This window comes from Mirounga leonina, unplaced genomic scaffold (genome assembly GCF_011800145.1).
Source record: "Mirounga leonina isolate KUSES-001 unplaced genomic scaffold, KU_Mleo_1.0 Mir_151, whole genome shotgun sequence".
Taxonomy (NCBI): domain Eukaryota; kingdom Metazoa; phylum Chordata; class Mammalia; order Carnivora; family Phocidae; genus Mirounga; species Mirounga leonina.
The window spans coordinates 34,214,941-34,239,955 of NW_023270377.1; the positions used below are offsets into that span (position 1 = coordinate 34,214,941).

General features: G+C 42.7%; 1 protein-coding gene across 6 annotated transcripts in view; it reads right to left on the minus strand.

The window, feature by feature from the left end:
* The window catches only part of SPATS2L (spermatogenesis associated serine rich 2 like), a 165,354-nt gene that overhangs the window by 6,238 nt on the left and 134,101 nt on the right, over positions 1 to 25,015 (minus strand). For all 6 annotated transcript variants that reach the window (XM_035007439.1, XM_035007444.1, XM_035007443.1 and 3 more), the window contains 3 exons: positions 9,628 to 9,686; positions 3,338 to 3,447; positions 712 to 814 (listed from right to left, as the gene is read on the minus strand). In XM_035007439.1, the coding sequence (XP_034863330.1) occupies positions 712 to 814; positions 3,338 to 3,447; positions 9,628 to 9,686 (272 nt within the window). The remainder of the gene's footprint in view (positions 1 to 711; positions 815 to 3,337; positions 3,448 to 9,627; positions 9,687 to 25,015) is intronic.

A 25,015-nucleotide genomic window follows, 5' to 3' on the forward strand; every position in this document is an offset into this window, starting at 1 on the left:
TCAAATTTTCAGCTGACTCTGAGGCTGTGGGTAATCCACGTCCCTCACCAGTCCTTCTTTTCCTCCTTGGGCCCGTCCTTAAAGCCATTTCACTGTTCACTCCCCCCCTCCCCCGATGGGTGGGCTGGAGTAGGAGAAAAAAAGATCAGCCAGCTTTGTTGCATATTAACTGCTCTAATTAAGGCTTAATAGCGAACAAAACTGAAGCTAATGGTTGAAGTGAAGTCTTTCATTATCTGCAGACTTCCCTCGGAAGCACAGAGAACCGGCCAGGGGAGAGGCTCAGGGCACCGCTGAGCAGCATGCATTCAACAGCTGGGCCCTTTATGACTCAAGAGCCGAATGTTCCCAGACTTGTTAGGGAGACTGGCTCTCAGTGTAACAGGTCTCTGCGGAACCAGGCTATTGGAAATCAGAGAGGCAGTCTATCTGGCGGTGCTTAAGAAAAGTTTGCCGAAGATACAGACTAGTTGACCTGTTCTGTTCTGCTTCATAAATCCCGGGGATTTACTGACGGGCAGTGGCATTTGAAGACTCTAAGTTCAAATCTTGACATTTCTAGTGACTTGTGTCGTGACCTTAGATCATTAAATCTCTTCAGACTTCGCTTTAGCCCCGCTGGGGGACCGCACACCTGACATTTCCCATGTCAACTCCAAATAGCACCGAGCTTACTCACACGGAATTATTTAGCAAGTATGCAAAACTCACTTTCTCCGCAGAGCATGATTTGGGCCTTTAGCTGTTCAATGTCACAGGAGAACCGGGCAGCTTTCCCGAGCTCTTCATCATATTTACGCTCGCTGACAAAGTGCTGCAGGAAAGAGAAGTGAAACAGGAGCCCCACGGTTACGGGAGTGACTGAGGCACACAGCAGATCCATTCACTCTGCTCTTCGGTGCCACTGACCCTGCTAAGCAGGAGGCCAGTCATGCCCGCTCTGTCCCCTGTGTGGCTGTTAAATCGGGCCTGGTTTGACCTGCCTGGAGCACGATTACCTTCTCCTTCTGGGAATATGTGAGGGGCTTGTTTTTCCCCTGCCCAAGACCTGGAGAAAACTGTGATCGGGCAAAATGTGTGTCTGGACTCACCTGCTTAACCTTGGGCACCCCTCTACCTCCTTCTAGCATGTTCTGTCCTGTTACAGATTTTGGGGTTGCATTCTGGCAGTTTTCCTAATTTGGCCAATGGCAATGGCTTGCTAATGTATTACCCCCTCGAAAGAAGATGTGTTACCCTTCCCGATCCTAATAGGGAAGCAGAACGCCCAAAAAGCCTTTAGTAACTGGAAAACATGATCTTGAATGGAGGAATTTCAAGTGCTGTTAAAGGAAGTGGAACAGAGATTATTTTTCATTGAAAATTAAGATCTGTGTGTAGATGACAGAGTGAGAAATACAGAAATAACTATGACTCGGTCCGTCCTGAATTTGCTACGGAGTTTACCGCACAGCAGGGGAAATGGATACCACTAAACATAATATAAGGTAGAATGTGGTAGGTGCTTGAGGAATATAAAAGGGGAAGAATTATTTCCTACTAAGGGGACTAGAGAAAGTGTTATGTGAGAAGGAGCATTCGTGCTGGAACATTAAAGAAATATATATTGATCACTTACCAGACATGGACCAAATTCTTAACAGATAATCTCATTTTCATCTGATCACAGTATTATGAAGTCAGTACTGTCATTATCTCTACTTTATAGAGGGGGAATTGAGGTTCTAGGAATCTGATTGGAGAGTAATTTCCCCAAGGAGCTGGACTGTTTCACTCCAAAGCCTGCGCCATTAACCATCTTATGATGAGTGGGGTCTGAATAGGCAGGAAGGAAGCTTGGAGAATGAGCAGATGTCAACAGACCCGGAAGCGGGCAACTTCATATTCCTCACTTGATGTTCTAGCCAGGCGGGGCACGGAGGTTGGAACATATATAATGGAGTCCAGTTGTGGATTCTATTCTGAGGGGAAGGGTAGGCCATACTGGGGGAGATCAGATCTGCTCTGGACTATGACTCTGGCCTTAGGGTGGATGACCAGGCTGGAGGGAGACAGGGGAGGCAGAAAGACCAGGCAGGAGGACATTGCAAGGGACTGGCTGGCAGCAACAAAGACCAGATGGGAAGGGAAAGACCATTAGGACTTCTCAGGATCCTTAGAGGAGGTCCTTATCCCCAAGGGGCTCCCTTTCATGCCTAACCAGGGCAGAGGGGACTGAAGTTACTTGCCACTTTCGACCACACCCAACCACTTTTATGCCTGGATGAGCAGACAGTCCTACTTAGAAAGCAAGTAGCAACTGTGTCCTGAAAGTGCTCTAGACCCTAGAAGCTGGGTAGACACTGAGCGTGTGTGTATATGTCTGTATGTTTAGTGTATTGGGGAAAAAGAAGAGGATAAGGGAAAATGTATAAACTGTAACTCCCTGTTTTGTCGTAGATACTTGTTTTTGCCCTTCTGGTAACCATTCTTTTTCTAATAACTGTATCCCAATGCAGTTTCAAAGATCCAGTATTGGTGGGTCTGTCAGTCAAGGCCTCCCTTGGCCCAATGGTGTCTATGATCCAAGTGAAGGCCAATCAGAATCTCCTTCTTTGGGATGTGACTCGGGTGGGGTGGCACAAAGGGAGATGACATCTGAAGGTCCCCATTCTAATGGTGCCCTGAAGAGAGTCTGGGAATTACATCTGTCTATGTTCCCCAGGTGGCTGCCTGGGTTTCTGCCTAAGTGTAGCCTGGAGTCTTCAGATCACACTTTGGTGAGCTACGCTCATATTCGTTCAGATTCCACTTGTTCTTGAGGTTAGCCAGGGTCAGCTTCTATTGCTTGCAACTGTAGAGATCCAATAAATACATATCTGTGGGTGGTATTCTTAATAAAAGGGCAAGTCAGCTAGAAAAGGGTACCGGAAAGAAGTCGCTGTATATTGTGCTAGCTTTAGAATCCTTACTGTTCTACTAGGTTCATACTCACTGTGTGTTCACATGTACGAGTGTTTATATACATACACCTACATTACATATGGTGAAAATAATATCCCCCATTCCAGCTATAATACATGGTTGAATACAGTTTATTTGGGTCAGTCTCCACTGAGTAAGAAAATAGCTCATTCTTCTCCTCTGTAATAATATATCCCTTCAAACCATAGTATCCTTAAGTACAGTGATTAGTTGGTTCTTCGCCCTTCTGTATTCTCTAGTTCAACACTGTGAAAGAGAGAGCTGGGTGCATGATGTTAGATCCTCAGAGAGCAGCACTCTATGGATGCAAAACAAACAGAATGGGGCTCAGATCTCTGGCTCAGGGTTCAGGCTGTGATATTTTAGAACTGACCTTAATTTCTGCCCTGAGTTCAGCCAGCTGCATCTCTGCCATCTGACTGGCCAGATCGGTCAGTCTCTTTAGTTCTTCTGCTTTCTTCTGACGAGCAGTCAGGATCTCCACTGCCAAATAAGAAAGAATAATATGTTAGGGCCAGAGATCTAAACATATTAAATGACCTAATTTATTGGAATCGGTTCTCCCTCCACACACTGATCGCTCTGTTGGACCACGACTATGTTTTCCAAGTTGGTTACTGAGGTGGGTTTGTCCTCGGTGCTCATGACCGATCACTCGCTTCCATATGTTCTTATCCACCAATCCCCAAATCAAACACGGTCCCTTCGGATTCACTGTACACCCAGTCTTCTTTGTTTTCCTCACTGGCGTCTGATCTCACTTCCTTAATTTGGACTTTTCAACTTGTGCATTACTCCAAACAAGTATCACCAAAAAAAGACGTTTGGTAAAATCCTGTCTGAATGATATCGCAAAGATAGGGAGTCCGCCAAGCAAAGACCACTCTTCTGTATGTGCTGTACTATTAAATTCTAACAGCATCAGACCCTCTGAACTTTAACACTTACTCATTTAGAGCAACTAGCTGTGTTACTGGAATATGACATAAAATTTTTACTTTATTAGCTTTTTGTGGGCTAAAAAATGCCTCTGCTTTTGATACTCTGCAGATCTGTTTCCATTTTTGCAACCAAAGAGAAGTTCCAGACCAGAGTGCCTTGTCTTTGTTTTAAGTGTCCCCCATGGAAAAATTTCAAGGGTGAGTCAAAGCCCGCTTGGACTGGATTTGTGTATACTCTTTAGCATCTGCACATGCAGAGAAGACACCAGGGAGTTTTCTGGTGCCACATTTCACACGTCTGTCTGATGACCTAAAGGTTCAAGCAAATGTAGTAGTCCACAGGTGAATTTGTGTGCGTGTGTGTTTGTTTCCCAAAAGATCATAAAGCTCAAAAGCAATACTACCACATACAGCGAGATTTAAATATGAAATTTCATCTTCTAAAAGATGGCTTTTTGTTCTCTAATTTTAAGTCACATATGAACTGCCTTCATTTCTTTTGGACAGCATTTTGAGTTATGAGAAAAAACCAGTCCATCCATGAAGATGCTATGCATGTTGGATTCACATTCCTTTCTTGGCTGAACAAAGGTTAATCGCTTTATTAGACCAGATTCACAGCACACACACAGAGCTAAACAATGATTTCTAACTGTAAGGGTTCTTAATTTATAAATGTCAAAAACAGTCACTTCAAACCTCCCCCCCCCAAAAAAAGTTCAAAAGCAATCAAGAGTTAAGATTTCCTGCACACTATAAACCATTCTGCAGACAGACTGAGAAACATCATCTTTCTATGCTGATACCAATGTTGAGATGTCAACAGAATAAGTAATCTATGACTCATAAAGCCTAACTGTTTGCTAAACTACTCTAATCATGCTTTGATTATTTACCAGGACTCCCCTTGCCTCCCATTTACAATTCCTTGTAGCTGAGCAGAGGCTGCTTTGTGCCTTCGTCTTACAGAATACAGAGGGGCTGGTGGAAAACGTGTCCCCATGATGGTTATGAAAAGAATCTCCATCTGAACACAGACACTATATTACTGAATGATGTCCCAGCTACCCAGCCAGATAAGAGGTCACAAAAAGCTGGCCTATTATCACGTGTGGCCGTAGAGTACATACATTTTGTCTGGTCCACATACTACTTTTACAAATTAATTGTCCACATTTGAAAATTAGGAGATTCCACTCGGAAGCTGGATTTCTGGCTTCTCTTAAAATACTGGAATTTCTGGCCACAGTTGGCCAACAGTCCCATGTGGCAACAACTGGCTACCCCTGAGTTGTTGCCCTTTATGGATGGAGCATGGCGCCCAGCGTGCCATGGTCACTCCCTGCTCTGCTCGGCTCATTAATGTTTCCAGCCTGGCCCCTGTAGGCAACTCCAATCATGGCAGATTTCTTTGTGTTAAAGTTCTTTGTGTCCACAATGCCTACAGCCTGGTACAAAGTGGGTGCCCAATATGTACGTTTGCTGAATGAGGACTGAATGAATGCGTCAGTCCATTATTTAGAAGGAATATGCCAGGCGCCTAGGTGGAGCAGTCGGTTGAGTGTCTGACTCTTGGTTTTGGCTCAGGTCATCATCTCAAGGTTGTGAGATGGAGCCCCGTGTTGGGCTCTGCGCTTGGCACAGGGTCTGCTTAAGACTCTCCCTCTCCCTCTGCCCTTCCTCTCCATGCTCTCTCTCTCTCTCTCAAATAAATAAGTCTTTTTTTAAAAAAAGGAATACACAAAGAAGGACAGAAGTTCCTTTTCTAGAAGGACCACTGAAGCATATTTAGCACTTATACCTTTGATTATATGTTTGCCATTATAATTCAACATAGGAACGGGACTAAAGTCTGCAGGATGAATAAACGATTCTTGAGCAGGAAGCTGAAACAAAGTACTTTGCTCTTGCAAACATAAAAAAGAAATTCCGAAGGCCTAGACTTGGTGAGCAGATAGTAAAGGGGTCAGCAGACCATGAATGACTACTCAGTTAAACAGATCTGACTTTTCTTAATGGATCATTTGTGGGACTGGTAACAATTAGGGATAATTGTACTTTTTGAGAAGAACTTGGGCATTCACACAAAAGATTTTGCAGAAATAGATATAAATGGGCCCTAAAATAGGAATGCAGGTGCAAGATCACCAATAAATTCTGAGTTTACCCTCATGCAAATGTGCATGAAAATGAATACTTTTGCATCAGCAAGCACTGGGATGAGTTTTACATATAGTCACATTAACATTTCAAAGCCTTTCATTATGAAAAAGCCTTAAAACTGGAGATCTAAAGCCAATATTCTGTGGGGACACTAACATTTTCACCTCAAAAACATCAATCACAGAAACAAAAAGCAAAAACAAAACCAGATCAGATCCTAAGATTCATTGATCCTAAAATTTAAAACAGAATAATAAGTTATGTTTTGAAAGCACCATCCTTTTGGAAATCTGTAGAGGGAGACAGTTTCATACAGCTTTCATTTTCACTGCATTCAGGACTTCATTAATATTATTGAGCTACTTTTATAAACAGTATCTGGTATGCTGAAATCCATTTTCTCAATAGGATTTTGAAATTCCTTCAAGTTTTTGGAACACATTGGAAGCTTGCTCGTGTTGCAAGAACCATGGAAAATTTTAGGGCTTCTCAAATAATACTCCTTAGCAGAGGGTGGACTTGAAATCCTGGGGGGAGGAGCTGGGACACAAAGCTTGTTTCAAGCACAAAGATTCTTTGAAATCCTTTTTATTCTTGTGAGCTCTGCATTTTACCTCACAACATATCTGCGTTTCTGTTACTATGTTTTCTTCCCATATCTTCAATAAATTTGATACTCCAAGAACACACCTATTTTGGCCTTCAGTTCCCTCAAACAGAGTCTGAGACCATAGCACTGCAACATGCTTTGTTTCTTCATCTGTCAACGTAATAATCATATTACCTTGTAGGGTTATTGTGGAACTAAATGAAATAACCTACGTGACGTGTTTAGTATCATACACTAAAAAATGCTAACCTCACACATTAATAAAGTGAGATATGTTCATCTAGAATATACTTCCTTTTTTTTTTTTTTTGCAATTACTAATATTGGATCCCACAGCCTACAGACACTGAGTTAATTACAATAATTCATTTAACAAATATTATGAAGTACCGACAGTCTTCTCGGCACTATGTTAGGTGCCGTGACAGACAGAGGAGCTTATGTTATAAATGAGGAAATAGGTCTGTAACATGTACAGCAAATAGAAAATGTGGAAAGTACTCTGGAGATCATAGATGAGCACGCTCAAGATGGTGGTTGGAAATTCTTAGTGGAGGGAAATTCAATGGCTCTTTCTACCTGTGGAGACACACACCTGTGTCACCTGAGAGATGCTGCATAGCCCCTTTGGCCTCCATTTTCTGGCGGTCCTCTGACAGAGGAGGCTGGACTGACCCCTTCGCAGGTGAGTGCTTTTCCCTTTTTGTACACATACTGTGTCAGGCACTGCCTAAGAGCCTGGCATATATTTCCTCCTTTTATCTTTACAATAACCATTTGAGATAGATACTATTCTTATTCCCCCTCTTCTGATAAGTAACCTTGGACTTTGAGAAGTTTAACAAAATGGGTCAAGGTCACACAGCTAGTAAATGGGTGGAACTTGGATTTGAATTCAGTCCTGCTAGCCCCCCGTGCATGCAAAACGGCTTCCCTGGGGCTCTGGGCGGTTCTAAAACCAGGAGCCGTGGACCAATGACTGAGGTTAGGCAAGCCAATCTCGCCCTTTCAGCTAGGCTAAAGCTCCCTGTGTGCAGGTCCCCAAGTGTGCTGTTTGCTGTTTAGCCCAGTTTGAGACAGTTGGTAACACATAAGCAAGCACACAGTACGTGTTTATTGATTGAGTGGATTTTAAAAATGGGGATGCTCTCCAGAGAAGCTCCAAGTCCCACAGGTCTTGGCACCTAATATTATTGTCTCAAGAAGATAGAATGAGCATGTGAGATCTGAGGTCTACTGATAACCTTTTAGGAAGTGATGTGCTGGTAACTTTACATTTTGGTACCAGAGACACTCTTGTGTCTGTGTTGGCTGTTAACATTTTTATCAGCAGGACATGAAACTGACAACAAAGCATAAGCTACACCTGAGAAACAGGGAAAAGCCCAGATCATGTGGTAAGCAACTTTTCTGAAGGAATCAACAAACTTCGTAAGAATACAATAATTTCACAGACAGAGGGATTGTGTAACTACCTAAATATTCCACAGCCGAACCCTGAATCACGTTTCATTTTATTTAATAAAACTTGCTGAATTTGAGGTTCTCACACATTGCTTAAAGTCATTTAAAAAATTTGTGTAACAAAAATACCGATCGCTATTTTTCATAAAGTGACTACTGAATTACGGCCAAGGGCCAGGAAAGAAAAATAGAAAAAGAATGAAGAATCTGGTCGATCCTTCGTTCTGGTAAAAAGAAAGGCACAGTGGTCAAAGGGGAAGGAATTAGCTGGTTGGGGTGCAGAATGCCATTCATCCAATTAACGAGATGAAATCTGGGTGAGGATGGAGAATTTAAAATGCGCAGGAGATAAGAATTGTAAGACTAGATCCCAGCTGAAAAATATGGTCTTAGGGAAGGTTCCGTCAACGACAGCGACAGCAGACTGCATTTGATCCTAAGAGAGGGCTCAGCAGCCCCGCTGTGGCCTGGTGTTGCAGCTGACGGGGCAATCTGGTCTCACGTACAATGTTCCACCCATGAACCCCAGCCTATTCGAGAGAGTTTAAATCTGTCCTACTATCTGTTGAATAGCTTTACGACCGTTGGACAAATTTAGAACCAAAAATAAGTTTAAAGATAATACAGTAAATCCAACCCAGGGTATACTAGTATTTTAAGATTGTCTGAGGGTGTTTATTATTTAAACAGGGTATTTGGGACATTAAACAGTCTCATTTGTGATTTCAACTTAAAACATGTAATTGATTTTCTTTTGAGGTGTTAAGTTGGCAGCTATCAGCAGATTTGACTGAATTTGTAAACAGAATCGGGAGTGTTTTAAGAAAACTTCACTTAGTACATCTCTAAGTTTGAATTATTAATCTTATAAGAGCTGCTTAAAAGCTTGGAACATGTTGCTCTTAGGCTGGTGAGTTTGCCTTGTCAGGCATCTGAAGCGCTCGGGAAAAAAAATCAGACGCGTTAAATTTATAGATGTGACTCAAAATGTTAAAGGGATTTTAAGTAAAGTTTCAAATGGACTGTTTTTTTTAAGGGAATGTAATTTGTTAAACTTGAGCTAGTTGAACCTAAGAAAGAACAAGTGAAAAGGATCGTATGAGTAACATAGCAAGATACGTAAGTTGTGAAAGCATACAACTGATGTTTTATAAATTTAATTCTAAACTCAATGTCATTTTAAACCCCGTTAACTATAAGTAACCCTTTATATGCCCCCAATTTTCAATAACTCAGCTGACACCTATTCTTTGCTGAGTACCCGCTCTGCTGTGCGCTCAGTGGGGCCTGCTACTTCTATCCTCTGGCCACGTGAGGCTCCCAAGGTTTCCAGGCGCTAAGTGACTTGCCTGAGGTCACAGAGCTCATGAGCCAGGATTTCGGTGTGAATTTTAGAACCTCGCTCAGAGTCCATATCACTGCCAGTCGACCTATGGGTTGCTTCTGACCAGGAGGCTCCTAACCGAACAACCATGTGTTACTTACTGGCTTCTTCTTTAACTTTATCCATTTCTGCCATTAATGAAACTTCTTTGTCAATGATGCTGGGAAGGGAAACACAAAAACAAAAGCAAAGAATGCTTAATCAAAGAGAAACTTTTAATAAGCACTGGAAGCAAAAGAAAAATTATTGTCATTAAACAAAATACAAAATTGCCATAAATATTTCTATGTTACAATGCCAGCAGCACCCTCTGCCTTTCCAAAAATGAGGCTACACGGAAGGGATGCTCCCAAGTATTGCACAGTGACATCTGCTGATTAAATCACTGTCAGCAAATCTAAAAAAAAAAAAGCCTTTCAGAATTGTGCTGCTTTGAATTTAAGTTTGGGAGTATTTTTGCCCTGTGGATTCCAAAGTTCCACCACTATATGAAGAGTATTTGAAAAGCCGGCACTCAGGTGATCAAGGGCTGTGGGTCACAAATGCCTCTGTGCCTCGCTCCCCCAGACACTGGCTGGGGGGCAGGGAGGTGGGCCCATCTCTGGTGCAGATGGCCCGGGGACCTACTTTGGGAAATAGGGCCTGGGTCAATCCATCCATGTGTTCTATAATATGAGTCTATGCCTTCTCGTTCCCCCAAAGAAGCATTCCAACTTCAAATTAACTTTTTTTCCCCCACTATATTACTTTTTTGGTTAGTTCTTTGAAAAAGTGTAACCTTCATAAAGTAAATAATGATCTGCCCAAAAGTTCACTTCTCTCCCATCCTGACTCCTAGTTCCCCTCACAACGAACACAGCATCAGAATTCCTTTATCCGGGTGACCTTGAACTGTGCATGTCCTCTTACACGCATTTTTTTGGGTAAACACAATACAGTACCATAAATGTATTGTCTTTATGATTTTCTTAATAACATTTTCGCTTCTCTAGCTTCCTTTATTGTAAGAACACACTATATAATACATACAACAAACAAAACGTGTGTTAATCGACCCTTTATGGTATCAGTAAGGCTTCTGGTCAGTAGGAGGCTATAAGTTAAGTTTTGGGGGAGTCAAAAGTTATATGCAGACTTTAGGCTGCACGGGGGGTGGGCACCCCAATCCCCTCCCCTCCACTGCTCAAGGGTCAGCTGTATATCCTTGAACAGATTTTTAGGTATATATAAACATAGATGTGAGGTGTTCTTAAATTTTTATTTCAACCATAACTATTTCAATATATATCTCAAAAAGATAAGGACTTTTGGGATTATAACCACAGTATTACTAGAATACCTAAAAACATTAACAATAATTTAATGTTATCTGGTATCTATTCAGTGTTCAAATTTCCCTAATTGTCCCATACATATTTTTTAAAATTTTTTATTAACATATAATGTATTATTTGTTTCAGAGGTACAGGTCTGTGATTCATCAGTCTTACACAATTCACAGCGCTCACCATAGCACATACCCTCCCCCAATGTCCATCGCCCAGCCACCCCATCCCTCCCACCCCCCTCCACTCCAGCAACCCTCAGTTTGTTTCCTGAGATAAAGAGTCTCTTATGGTTTGTCTCCCCCTCCGGTTTTGACTTGTTTCATTTTTTCCCCTCCCTTCCCCTATGATCCTCTGTCTTGTTTCCCATACATACTTTTTAACAATTTGTTTGAACCAGGATCTAAATAAGTACCATCCACTGCAATTGGTTGATTGTCTATGAAATCTCTTTTCATCTCTTACCCGCCTTTGCAAATCATTTACTGAAGAAACCAGGTTGTTTGTCCTATTAAGTTGTCCAAGGTCTGAGTTTTGCTGACTGCATCTTCATGGTATTACTTAACTCATTTTTTAATTTTCCTATGAATTTGTTATGAGATATAAAAATCTGATTAGATTCAGATTTGTTTTTATTTCAGGAAGGATACCTTATGTTATCTACTTCCATCAATAGACATATAATGACACAACACAGTTATAAATATTCCTCTTAGAAAAAAAATCAAACCTGAATGCATTCAAATTCCAACATCTCATAACAAATTTATAGGAAATACAAAGGACACCTCTATTTTTTATGATTATTAGCAGTCATTGATGATGGTTGCCTAGTTAAATAGGGTTTTAAGAAGAATGGGGATATTCAAATTCTATTACTCCTTCTTCATTTATTTACTTTGAAGTCTTCCACAAAGAGAAACTTACCCTTATCAACTATTTGGGTTAATATGTAGAGTACAATTTACATAGGTAAGCAGGATAAATGCTGGTAGATCCGTTTTCAAAACGATAGTTGGTTCCTTAGCATCCCTCCAAAGTAACCAATGAGATTTTTTTGCTTGTTTGTAGTTTATGAACTCATAATTAATGTGCTTCCATACACGGCAGCAAGCATCCATAGTTATTACCTCTCTGTTCCAACAGATGTATTTTCTTTTCCTCCATCAGGTGTACTTCTAAAAACTTAAAGTGTATTGAAAATTTCTTTCCTCTTAAGAGGAATATTTTGTAATATTCATCAGGGTAAGAATCTTTGGGCTATGTCTATAGGAGCATCCAGATGATGGAACCTGAACACTTGGGAGAGTCAGGACTGTGCACTGAGACACTCAGCTCGTTCCAACCAGGAAATCCTAATGGAAAGAACTGACGTGTCCAGTGAATGGCAAACTCTCCAGAACTGGGCACTAAGCCTAATCCATCAAGTGCAGATATCAACTGTCCCCATGACGCATATGGCTTAAGGTCACTGGATATGATCACTTTGGTGTGACAGCACATCAGGAGACCTGTACCTTATTTATTGGCATTAAATAGGTATGATGTCAATGTGGTTTTTTTTTGTTTGTTTGATGTCAGTGTGTTTTAAATATAGGAAATACAAAAGAAGGAAGTCTTTATCCCATCTCTGTCGCAGTGTATTTGGCTCCCTTCCCTGGAGGTGTCCACTATCACCAGCTTCTTGCATTTCTTTCCAGAAACCATCTATTCATAAACCAGCATATGTTTCTTAATCATATGAAATGCTGAGTTAAGTCATGCTTGTGCCTCTGTGATTAGGAGGTATATTTAGCTTCTCTGTCAAGTTCACACATGTAGCCAATAGGGGCCAAGCAATTTTTTGTTTTTGTGTTTAACAACCCTCCCAGAGAGGGCAGTTCTATGTTAGTTTAGGAAAATGAGGCTAATTGATGAGCTGTTAGAGATAAGGTGAGAACCTAGAAATCTGGAGTCAGAAGCCCCAATTACAACAATACGTTTCAGCTACTCTGTGTGAGGACATGTTTTGAATTTTTATCCCTTATAGAAAGAGAGGCAGAAGAGAGAGGGAGGAGTCAGCATGAAGGCTGGGAACTGTGCAGGGTGAGACAAAGGCGAGAGGACCTGCCGAACTTACTGGGGAAAAAGCGAAAAACCAGACAGGGGAGAAAATGATGATGGCAAGAAGAAACTCCCCCCCCCGCCCCCAAACAACTGGTAGGCTTCTAATTAGAGTCTCTGGGATCTGAAAGCATGTAAGGTACGTAGCTAAAGGAAATTCATGCACAGGATACAAGAGTGGGTGTGGTCAGCCTTCCCGAGTGGCAGCCTCCCATAGTCCTCCTACCCACCCAGTTCCCAAATAAGTCCCAGAGCCTGGAGGCTGGGAGCCCTGCACCCTGTGTGTGTGTTGGGAGGGGAGAATGGTGGAGGAAGGGGCCTTTGCTAATTTCTTTACCAGCTGCAAGATCGGGATAAATTCTTGTGATTAAATTTGTTCACATAATCATGTGCCCAGAGAGTTTACAAGATGGACATTTGGGGTATAATACATATCCCCAGGTCCAACACATCCTCAACAAAGCTGGATATTCATACAGTGGTTAGTTTTGGGCCTTCCGGGCGAGCAACAGGAGGGATGAAGGTTTTCACAATAAATTGTTAATCTGCCCACTTGAGGATGTGAAGGAGCCTGTGAAGTCGGCATCAAACCATGCTTCCATTCCTCTGGGTATTTCAAGTAAAGATTGTACTCAAGAGTCTTAGTAATGCAAGCACGGCTATGTACGACTACTTTCAAAACTCGAGTACATAAAGGCAAGCCAGGGATCTCTGCTGAGTCCGGACCCTGCGCAGAACCGATGAACTGAATGCAAACCAGGGTTCAGTGCCAGCCTGAAGCAGCTCCCTCCGAGCCTCCCTCCGGAATCTCAAGAAGGTACACCTGAGGGTTTCTTTGGGCTTCACTTTCAAAGCGGCAGGACTGTGGAAGGGAAGAATACTGTGGGAAGTAGATACAGAGGATGAAGAGGAGGCAGTAGTAAAGGTCAGACAGCGAGGAGCCAGACCAAAGGAGGGGTCAAAGAGGAAAGACTGCATCTAAAACCTTCCAAGGCCTGGTCTCATATCCAGCTCCACGAGCACGTTTGTCAGCTCCATGCGCGTTAAGTCCTACTGGATCTTCTTAGAGGTCCTGGGGCAGATACATACACTGAGTGCACCTCATGAAAAACTCTGCAGGCTGGCAAGGACAGAAGGTGCTGGGCAAAACCCTGGGATGGAGGAGTTAGCAGATATGGGGGGCAGGAAGTCTTGAGAGGAATGACATCAGAGAATTGAAAAGGCAAGGAGAAATCACAGGCAGTGTCGCAGACCACATTCCTACTGAGGAGCTTAAAGGTCACGTGTTTGCTTTTTAGGGACACCTGTGCAGACAGACGTCAGTCCTGAGTTGCTTCAAAATGAGAGCTGATCATAACTAACACATCCTGAGTGCTTACTGTGTGCTAGGCACATTAGGTAGAGCACCGGCACCTTATTGCAATGACCTTGTTTAAGCTTCATGAAACTCCAGAAGGTATGAGCTCTACTCTCTCTTCACCACAGGGCCTTAGCACATGCCCTTCTCTCTGCTGGAAGACAACCCTCCTCCCCAGCCCTGCCTTTCTTCATTTCATTAACTGTGAGTCTTCCTTCAGGTCTCCACTAAATCATCACTTTTTCAGGGAAACCCTGAGTTTTAAAAAACTTCTGTTCAACTTAATGGTCTGAGACTATTGCGGGTTGCTCAACAAGAAACTGCTCAGTAGTAACGATAGCCAAATTATGGAAAGACCCCAAATGTCCATTGAGGGATGAATGGATAAAGAGATATGGTGTGTGTGTGTATATATATATATATATATATATAGAGAGAGAGAGAGAGAGAGAGAGAGAGAGAGAATATTATTCAGCCATCAAAAAGAATGAAATCTTACCATTTGCAACAACATGGATGGAGCTACAGAGTATAATGCTAACCGAAATAAGTTAGGCAGAGAAAGACAAGTACCATATGATTTCACTCATATGTGGAATTTAAGAAACAAAACAGATGACCATAGAGGAAGAGGAAAAAAAAAAGAGAAGGGGAAACAAACCATAAGAGACTCTTAACTACAGAGAACAAACTGAGGGTTGCTGGAGGGGAGCTGGATGGGGGGATGGGCCAAGTGGGTGATGGGCACTTGTGAGGAGCACTCGGTGTTATATGTAAGTGATGAATCACTAAATTCCCCTGAAACCAATATTACACTATATGTCAACTAACTAGAATTTAAATAAAAACTTGAAACATAAAAAGAAGAAAAAGAAACTGCTCAATAGTGACGTGCAGGGGAGACAACGTATTCATTTTTCTGTGGGATAACAATAATGACACTTCTTAATTGGTATACTGTAGTGCTTGCATATAAATCGTGTTTAAGCAAAAATTTATATAATTTCTGCCACTGATGGAATCTAATCATTTGAGACGTAAGCTTATGAATGAAAGTGCAATGGTAATCACCAAACCACATAGGGTTTGGCTCAGAATCAAAACAGGTAGTTGATGATTCTGCATGCAAACTAGGGTGGCAATAAATTTTGAAATTTGTGTTTTCCCCCACTGATCATCAGCAATTCTTGGTTTTGAACATTTTTGCTTTGAAACAGTAATCCTCTGTACTTGACAGAAATACAGAACTCTTTAACTACTCTTTCACTGACCACTATAAGTTCCTCTTTTTTTTAAATTTAAGGTTATTTATTTACTTATTTGAGAGCGAGAGAAAGCATGCGCAGGAGCAGGGGGAGAGGGCCAGAGGGGGAGGGGCAAAGGGGGAGGGAGAGGGACAAGCCAGCTTCCTGCTGAACACGTGGGGCTCTATCTCAGGACCCCGAGATCCAGACCTGAGCCAAAATCAAGAGTCTGAGGCTCAACCAACTGAGCCACCCAGGTGACCCCCACTAGACATTCTTTAAATAGTTGGATAAAGTCCTCCGGAGGGCACCAGACTTAAGACACATGGAAAATGTTCTACATAAACCGAGCTCACATAAAACCTATGCTGACCTCACATGTTTCAGATATGCCCTCTATCCTTCCCAAAACACATCTTCTCATTTTATCTAAACTGTCTGGATAGTAAAATTTTATTCTGTTGCCATAAAAAAGCTTTTATTATTAAAGCAATAAGGTGTAAGGAGGAGATTACCATGGCAAAGCCTTTACGGTTTATTATATAGTTAATCACAGAGATAAAGTGTCATTTTATAAAAATGTTGCCACTGTCTTGATTCTTTTCTACAGAGGACTTATAATAACAATAATAAAAAGAATCAGAAAGGCACTTTAGCAAGAAGAGATTTATCATTTTCTGCTCTGTGAAAGATTCTTCTTTAAACCCGGAGACTAAGACACTGAGTGACAAAACTGCTTCCTTTTGAAGCTGGGGCGAGCCATGTCGAGTCTGTCCTTCATAAATAAAGATGCTGGGATAGGGAGCAGCCACGGGACTGTCAGTGGTTGATAAGCTGGCGAGCAGAACCTGCTGGTGGGTACTGAGGAATGAAAGCAGAATTTCAAAGGGAATTTCAAGAAATCAAACTGCCGGGACAGCTGGATTCGATGTTAAAGAGTTAACACTAGACCACATTTCATCTCGGTGAGTTTGCCTCAGGGAGGCTGCAGTGAGAGAAATTGCCCGGGACCATCTGATCCCAGACAATTTGGCTTCAGGACCCTCTTGTGGATGAAGTGCTTCAGTTCAGAGCCTTCTTAGCTCCTCAGCTGCCAAGCAGAACAAAGCAGGTGGAGCGGAGGGGCCGAGGCCGCAGCGGGATGGGCGCCGAGCATGCTCTGTCCCCCAGCCCCAGCCCGGCAGACAGAAAGAGAGCGTGGCAATGGCTGGGGAGACAGGATGCCAATGACCTCGAGGGTGAAGTTTCAGTCTTTGTGGCCTGTACCAAACAGCATAAAGAGTAATGTAAAAACATGGCCCCTGCTATAGGCTGCGCTCCTGCCTATGGCATCAGGGGGAAGGCCTGTGAACGCCCAGAGGAGTACCAGCTTCAGTGTCCAGGGGCCACCATGTGGGCCGAGGTGAGGAGCCAGGGCTGACGGAGGAGGCAGCTTGTTGCGAGGAATCGCAACTGCCCACCAGGTGGATGGCAGCGAAACTCCCTTTATTGGACGTTTAAGGGGTACTATGCTGTTACCATGGGTGCCATTTCCAGTCCAGCTCCCCAAGTGTTACCAGGAATTCCCGGGCCCAGGGTAAAACCCGTTTCTCAGCTACTGCTGTTGTCAACAGAGCTCCTGTCCTGGGCTGACAGGCACAGAGGCGGTGAGGCCGCGGTGGTTTTCTATTCCTAGGGCCAGGAGGACTGGCGGCTCTACCACCTGCAACAGGTGCCTGCAAATGGCACCCATGATCTCGCATGCTGCCAAGTCCCCGTTCCTCCTTTCTCTGCTCTGCTTCCTGAAGGGTTGCAGAATACGCCCCCTCCCCCCAAATACAGCAGTATGGTGTACTGACTATTGCGAACTCCAGGCACTTGAAAAACAGCCAATGCAGGGAGAGGCGGTATCTAAACTTCCCTCATCTGACTAAAGACAGAGCCTCCAAGGAACTCAATTGTCATAAATCCCCTCCTGGCGATTTTTGCCAAGCAGGTTAAGACTGTTGACTCCTGTCACAGGAGCCCAGAAGGTGACACCACACCCAGACGCACTTTGTCACAAATGATCATACCTCCTGTCTGTTCTTCTAAGGGCCCACTCATCTTTCCTAGAATCATTTACTCTCCCCTGAGAGGCCTATATCCCCCCACCCCTGTCCCTGTCAAAAGGGTATGTAGTTCTGAATTCTGAGCCACCTCAGGAGCTTCCTCCCTTTTCCCTGGGTATCTCCCATGTAGACATGAGGTACACACGTTAATAAACTTCTGTTCGTTTTCCTCTTATTAATCTGTCTTATTACAGGGGTCTCAGCCAAAGCTCCGGAGGATAGAGGGAAAGTTCTTTTTCCCTCCATCCCCATCTTGTCCCTCTCCTGTACGCTGTATGCTGGTCACTGGTATCATGTGATTTGTGTGACTCCTTTTCCTTCCCATGTGATCACATCCTCTAAAGTCTACCCCAGACGTGTCTCTCCTGCCCTTCTCTACAGCCCCTGTGGCCGGTTTCACTCCATGCTCATTATTAAGTAGTTGGCTATTTTCATTCTTTAGTTTGTTGCGATTCCTCGGTCTGTCACCTTCTACTCTGTACCTTTTTCCATTTGATTTTACAACCACCTGCCTTCTTTTTTATAATTGGAACTCTTCTTTCCAAATGCAGCAGTGGTGACAAATTGATCTTTCTAAACATCTCCTGAATTCCATACTGTTATCTGGTAAACACGGCAAAACCCAACATATGTGTCCACGGCACGTAGACTGGGGTTGGGACACAGCCCTTTGAAGAGGTGCCTAGTAATCGGGACTATCAGGGAAAGGAAGTGGCGGTGCCTCTAAGCATGAATCACACTCAAAATATAAAGCAATTAAAAGCCCTCTGGCTGTCCACGAATGCAATAAGTGCACTCAATTTGCCAATCAGGCTGAAGCCCGTTTTATTTCTCTTTCTTTTATCCGAGGTAATATTATCTGTTAATGTTAATATGACTTAGTTGCGTATTTTATATTGGAATCCTACAGTGATTTAAATCACGGTCAATGAATATTTCATCACACTGTCTGAGGTGCACTTCTGGAATGAGACACGTGCAGATTTAGCATAAGGACTGACTCCCGATACTTATAAAATCCAGGAGTTCCTCAAAAAGCAAATAGTTAATGGAAAAAAAAAATCCACAAGGATTCTTTCTCTTCTTGGAGTCTTAAAAATGGTATCAGAGTTGCAAAATCCTATAAATTCTACCCGTCCCACAATACCACAAGCTCAGCTGAAAAATCTACCCTCCTTGTATACCTCCGTTCAGAATTTTACATAGGATTTCACTTAGTAATATAATTTCTTGTCTTTACTAATTACTTCTTCTTCTCTCAACTGATTGATTGCCCCGAGTTTGTACCAGGCCAAGCCTTTTGTTCACATACAGAGTCTGCCCCAAATTCTCCAAGAACTGGAAGTCCACTGAATCCAAAGAAAAATACTGAAACAAGTAATCTTCAAGCAATGTCTAGAGGTTTGTCTACAAGTTTGCCTGACTTGGACTCAGAACCTTGGGTAGAAGTTAAAAAGAGACATCGTTCATCTCCAGTGAAATTGAAGGAATCATCATCTCTACCTGAAGAGGCATCAGATCAGCTGTATCCTTCAGATGAACAAGAGCAAGAAGAACTTGATTTTTTATTTGATGAAGAGACAGAACAAATAGAAGGACGAAAAAACAAAATTACTGATTGGTCTGATAATGATTCAGATTATGAAATTGATGACCAGGATTTAAACAAGATTTTGATTGTAACTCAAGACACCACCTTACATGAGAAAACATCCTGGAGGAGATCGAACAGGCAACCACATGTCTCGGGCAAAAATTACATCTGAACTTGCTAAAGTCATTAATGATGGCTTATACTACTATGAACAGGATCTATGGATGGAGGAAGATGAAAACAAACACACAGCCATAAAGGTAATATTTTCTGGGTAATATTTCTGCCGATACTAGTTTTTTTATTATGTTGCTCCCTGTATTTTCCTAAACTTGAGGCTTTATTTTATTAAATTTTGAATATAAATAAATTTAATTTTGAAAAATAATAAAAAAAAAGTTTTGTTTTGTTTCTTTCCATGGAGATCACTATCCAGAGAAAGTAACTTACCTGTATTTCAGTTTCTATAGCTTAAACATTATATCATTTACTCCCACCCCCTTAAAAAAAAAAAACCCCAAACTAAGACTACCACTATGGAAAAGAAGGCAGACTTGTATCTGTGGATGTTTAACTGTCTTACAGCACAAGGGGGCCATTTAAGGCACTGAGTTAACATTCTTCATAGTTTTATTTCATTTTACATGCTCATTAAAAAAGCTGGAAAATATAGAAAGCAGTATAAAATAAAACCAATTTCAAAATGAAACAAGGCAAAGTATCTCTTCGTTTCATACCCCAAATAGAGTCAAGCACTCAGAACACCAGGGCATTTCTCTCTACTTTGAGTGGGGAGGGAAGGCGTCCATGCAGAAGCCATCACGGTTGTTGAACACAAGGAAGAGCAACAGAAGCTGGAAGAGACTGATGTGGCACCAGGAGTCCCAGCAATGCTGGCCCACGTCTTGCTGAGCTCCTGGCCTCGGGGAGGCTGCTCCTGGCCTCCTGATGGCGCTTGTGTGAGAAGGGGCGGGTGGGCGCCTGAGTTTCCTGGTTTGGGCCCTGAGGCTCTTCCCCACCCAGCATCTCCAGGCTCGCTGCCACTGCTCCTCCTCAGCACCTGCCTTAGTCTGCCTGTACCTTTTCCCATTCGATTCTACAACCACCTACTTCCCAAGTTGGGGGGGGGGGGCGCAAATGAAATCTTAAACTTTATGTACTTACTCTTTACTTTAGAAAGCAGACTTTCCTAATTTCTGGGATACAGGTTAATAGTGGTATACATATATGACTTATACATAAGATTTTGGTTTGAGAGGGATGTGTTCACAATCCATTTATTCATGGCATGAGACCCAGGGAGCGTACTCCTCCCAGAGCACACTGTGGTCTCTCTGCTTCAGGTTCCTCGTGTTGTTCCTTCTGCAGGGAACCCTCTCTCTCTTCTCGGCCTGGCAATTCCTAGCCTCACTTCGAGTGCCAGTCCAATGTCACCTCTGCGATGGACCTTTCTCCGGCCAGCCATCAACCCTCCCCGATGCGCATTCCCTTTCCCGGTGTTCGCCATGCTGCACCACATGGCTTGTTTCTGTCCACTCCCACTAGACCTTGGACTTTGTTTGGAAGGACACCATCTTTTATCCCTCAGTATTTCTAGCAGTGTCTCCTCAAGCGTGGTCCTTAGACCACGTACACTGGCACCCACTGTATTCATGACACGCAGGTTCCTGGGCTCCCCCCTCACCCACAGAATTAGAGCCTCTGGGAATGGTGTCCAGGTGCTCCCTGTGCCTTCCAAAGTCTGAGAAGCACCGGCTCATGACACGTTTGTCTCCCTATTGGAGGGTTGAATGAAGAATGGGGAAGAGAAGGCAGAGAGAGGGCATGGAAAGATGTGAGAGGGGAAGGGGAGTTGATCTGGTGGCCACGGTGGCCATTCAGAATCAGGGTCCTTTTGCCTTACTTCACCCTCCATCAAGCAACGAACAGTAAAACCATCCTTATCGCATAGCTGGGATCCACTGCATGCTAAACAGAAAGGTGGAAAAAGAGAACTTCTTCCCATTGTCTTGGTACAGAGAGAACAAAATTGACTAAATACTTATCTGGAAGGAAAGAGAACCAACGTAGATGGGCCAGGCTAGAGATTCTCTAGAATAATCTGAGAAATGCATATCTTGTAACTAAACTCTTCATAAAACCCCTTGATGGTAGTACCCCGTTTTGTAGCTGAGTAGGGGTTAAGAAACTCAACCATCTTCAGAGCTAGAATATGTGGAGCTGAGATTTAAATCCTATTCTAACTCTACACAGCATGCCTCCTAATTAAGTGATTAATAAACCTTGGAAGATGTGACTTTTGTTAGAATATGGCTTTCAGTCACTGGAAGAACAGTGTAACTGACATAATAAGGAATTCTGTTATACTGACTGCAGGCACAGCCTGTTATATGATTTCTTGCTGTCCTAGCTGACAAATTGCCCAAAATGACTCCTTAGTCTCCCCCTAAGAGACTACAGAGTCTCCCTCTGTATCAGTGTCATAAACAGAAATAAATCCTAAGATCCATTCTGAAGTTGTGATCTAGGATATCCCAGTTTGGAAACTATAACGTATTTTATATTTACACTAATATATAGGAACAAATTTGTCTTATTTTCCCGCTGAAAATGGATTATACTATAAATTAACACACACACACACACACACACACACACACACACAAAACACATACTCTCCACCTGGAATTTGCTTCATTCCTTTTTATATCTCTATTCTATCATGAAAACTAACCCTATTCAGGAGCATGTTTTCCAAGCTGATGGGATTGGTAGCGTTCCTTTGCTGAAAAGATTCAGAGATCTTTTCAGATTTCAAGCTGAAATCACAATCAACTTCTTGTCCTCCAGCTCTTATTGTGGGTCTCTGATTCCACAAAGAAGGCTGCAGTAAAAGGAAAGCTGACCTCCAGTGCCAAGTGTGTGGCGGACATAACATATGGAGGTAATCACACACGGAGCTCAGAAAGGCTATTAATACAAGGTGCTTTTTATGCTGGTTTCCTGGGGACTATACCCAACTGAAAAGGCCAGTTCTGTACTTTTTGTATTTATCAACCCGCTCTTCCTTCATGTCGACTGATTCACTCAGCCCTTGCAGCGGCCCTGGGGAAACATCTAATGCACAGAAAAACCTCGGGGAGGAGAGAAAATAGGAAAAGAGAAGCTTCCACCTCCAAAGAGTGAAATACACCTATTTAGAATGACACATATTCACAAACGAGGCAAGATTTGAAATACAGTGTACCACAGGGACTCGCCTTAGTCACAAAGTCACAGGAACCTTGAGTTTCTCCGTGGTTTATGGTATTTACCCTTTTCACAATTCAGAATGGATCTGGAGCTTATTTCTATTTATTGGACTGGTGCAGAGTAAGGAAAAGGAGTCATTTTGCTCAATTTGTCAGCGAGGACAGTGACAGAAACCATACATAGGGCTCTCCTGAGGCATAAATATATTTATTAGCCTCTTCCATCATTGCCTCTTGATATCCTCTGCAGGTGTATGTTCATCTCCATACTGTGAGTTCTTTTAATACGCTGGCATAATCTCGAATGTTGGGTGTGGGGAGAAGGTACAGGTTTGTTTAATTTCCGTCGTATAGTTCTTTGTACAAGTCACAAGAAGGTGGGCACTTAGAAAAACTATCTGATGAGAAGGAAAGAGATCAGTCGGAAAGTCTTTGCTGGTGCAGCTTTTGATCAATGGGAAGATTACATTTATTTCCAAAGCAGAAGGACACGGAAACCTTTTATTAAATTTTGTTTAAAAACCGTAGAAAAGGACAATGGAAGCTTCTGATTTTGTCTTCATTACACATTTAATCTAAGGAGCTGGCAAAATCTAGCAACCATTGAACACGCTGCTGCTATTTAACAGGGAACCAGAGTCTGTGCGGCATTACGTAACGACGCCAAGTGGCTGCAAAGGTTCCCCAGGTCAGCTCTCCCACAGGTAATCCCATTACGAGCATCCCCTGGCGAACGGCCTAGCGAAGAGCATCATTCTAATGGACAACACACTCTTCCAGAACTCTTGACGTTCACGGGTGCACGAGGGATGAGTACCAATTCAGCCACCGTTTTAAAATGGAGTCTATGCTCATTATCTGGGCTTATGTCAATGTCTTCCATGTGACTGAACTCAAAAACCAACTTTGCTTGTTGTCACGGCATCTACTCTGATTCTAGAAACCGCTTCAACTAGGACGTATTTCAACTCGCCCATCAAGGTATACATAGCGCCGCAGTTTCCGTGATTCAGCTAATTAGATGGTCACCAAATATTTGCTCCACCACGACTGCACCCTAAGGGGCAGAGAGACCTGTTTTCCTTCAGCTTAAGTAGCTCAAGGGCCGGCACGGCTGCAGATGTCACCGGCGTGACAGTGGCTGGACACAGGCCATGTGAGCCCAGGAGCACCAAGGAATATTGCCACCTGGCCGAAGCCAAAGAGAAATAATAATCCTCTAAACAGACATTTAATGAAACAGCTCCCTACTGTATCTTTACATACCTCAACCTAATCCTAGTCCCCACTGTGACATTTGGTTTTATGGCAAAATGAGAAAAAGACTCAGGGAGAGACGGAATGGCTAATGAGAGTGCCCGCCTGCTATTAGCAACAATCTCTGGTTCTTCATTTTTCCATTTTCTCCTCAGGACTGAGTTGAATTCTGTAATGCAAAATAGACAAAAACGCCAAGCCCTCAATTTGCTACACTTCAATATAATTGTTTTTCTGGTCTTGAGGAGACAAAAGTGTAATGTAATGTAGCTAGAAAGTTTACGTTTAAAATTTCCTGCAACTGGACCATTTCCTTACACCACACACAAAAATAGACTCCAAATGGTTGAAAGACCTAAATGTGAGCCAGGAGTCCATCAAAATCCTAAAGGAGAACACAGGCAGCAACCTCTTCGACCTCAGCTGTAGCAACTTCTTCCTAGAAAAATCGCCAAAGGCAAGGGAAGCAAGAGCAAAAATGAACTATTGGGACTTCATCAAGATAAAAAGCTTTTGCACAGCAAAAGAAACAGTCAACAAAACCAAAAGACAACCGACAGAATGGGAGAAGATATTTGCAAATGACATATCAGATAAAGGGCCAGTATCCAAAATCTATAAAGAACTTATCAAACTCATCACCCAAAGAACAAAGAATCCAATCAAGAAATGGGCAGAAGACATGAACAGACATTTTTCCAAAGAAGACATCCAAATGGCCAACAGACACATGAAAAAGTGCTCAACATCACTTGGCATCAGGGAAATCCAAATCAAAACCTCAATGAGATACCACCTCACACCAGTCAGAATGGCTAAAATTAACAAGTCAGGAAACGACAGATGTTGGCGGGGATGCGGAGAAAGGGGAACCCTCCTACACTGTTGGTGGGAATGCAAGCTGGTGCAACCACGCTGGAAAACAGTATGGAGGTTCCTCAAAAAGTTGAAAATAGAGCTACCATACGATTCAGCAAGTGCACTACTGGGTATTTACCCCAAAGATACAAATGTAGGGATCCAAAGGGGTACATGCGCCCCGATGTTTATAGCAGCAATGTCCACAATAGCCAAACTGTGGAAAGAGCCAAGATGTCCATCGACAGATGAATGGATAAAGAAGATGTGGTATATATACACAATGGAATATTATGCAGCCATCAAAAGGAATGAGATCTTGCCATTTGCAATGATGTGGATGGAACTGGAGGGTGTTATGCTGAGCGAAATAAGTCAATCAGAGAAAGACATGTATCATATGACCTCAT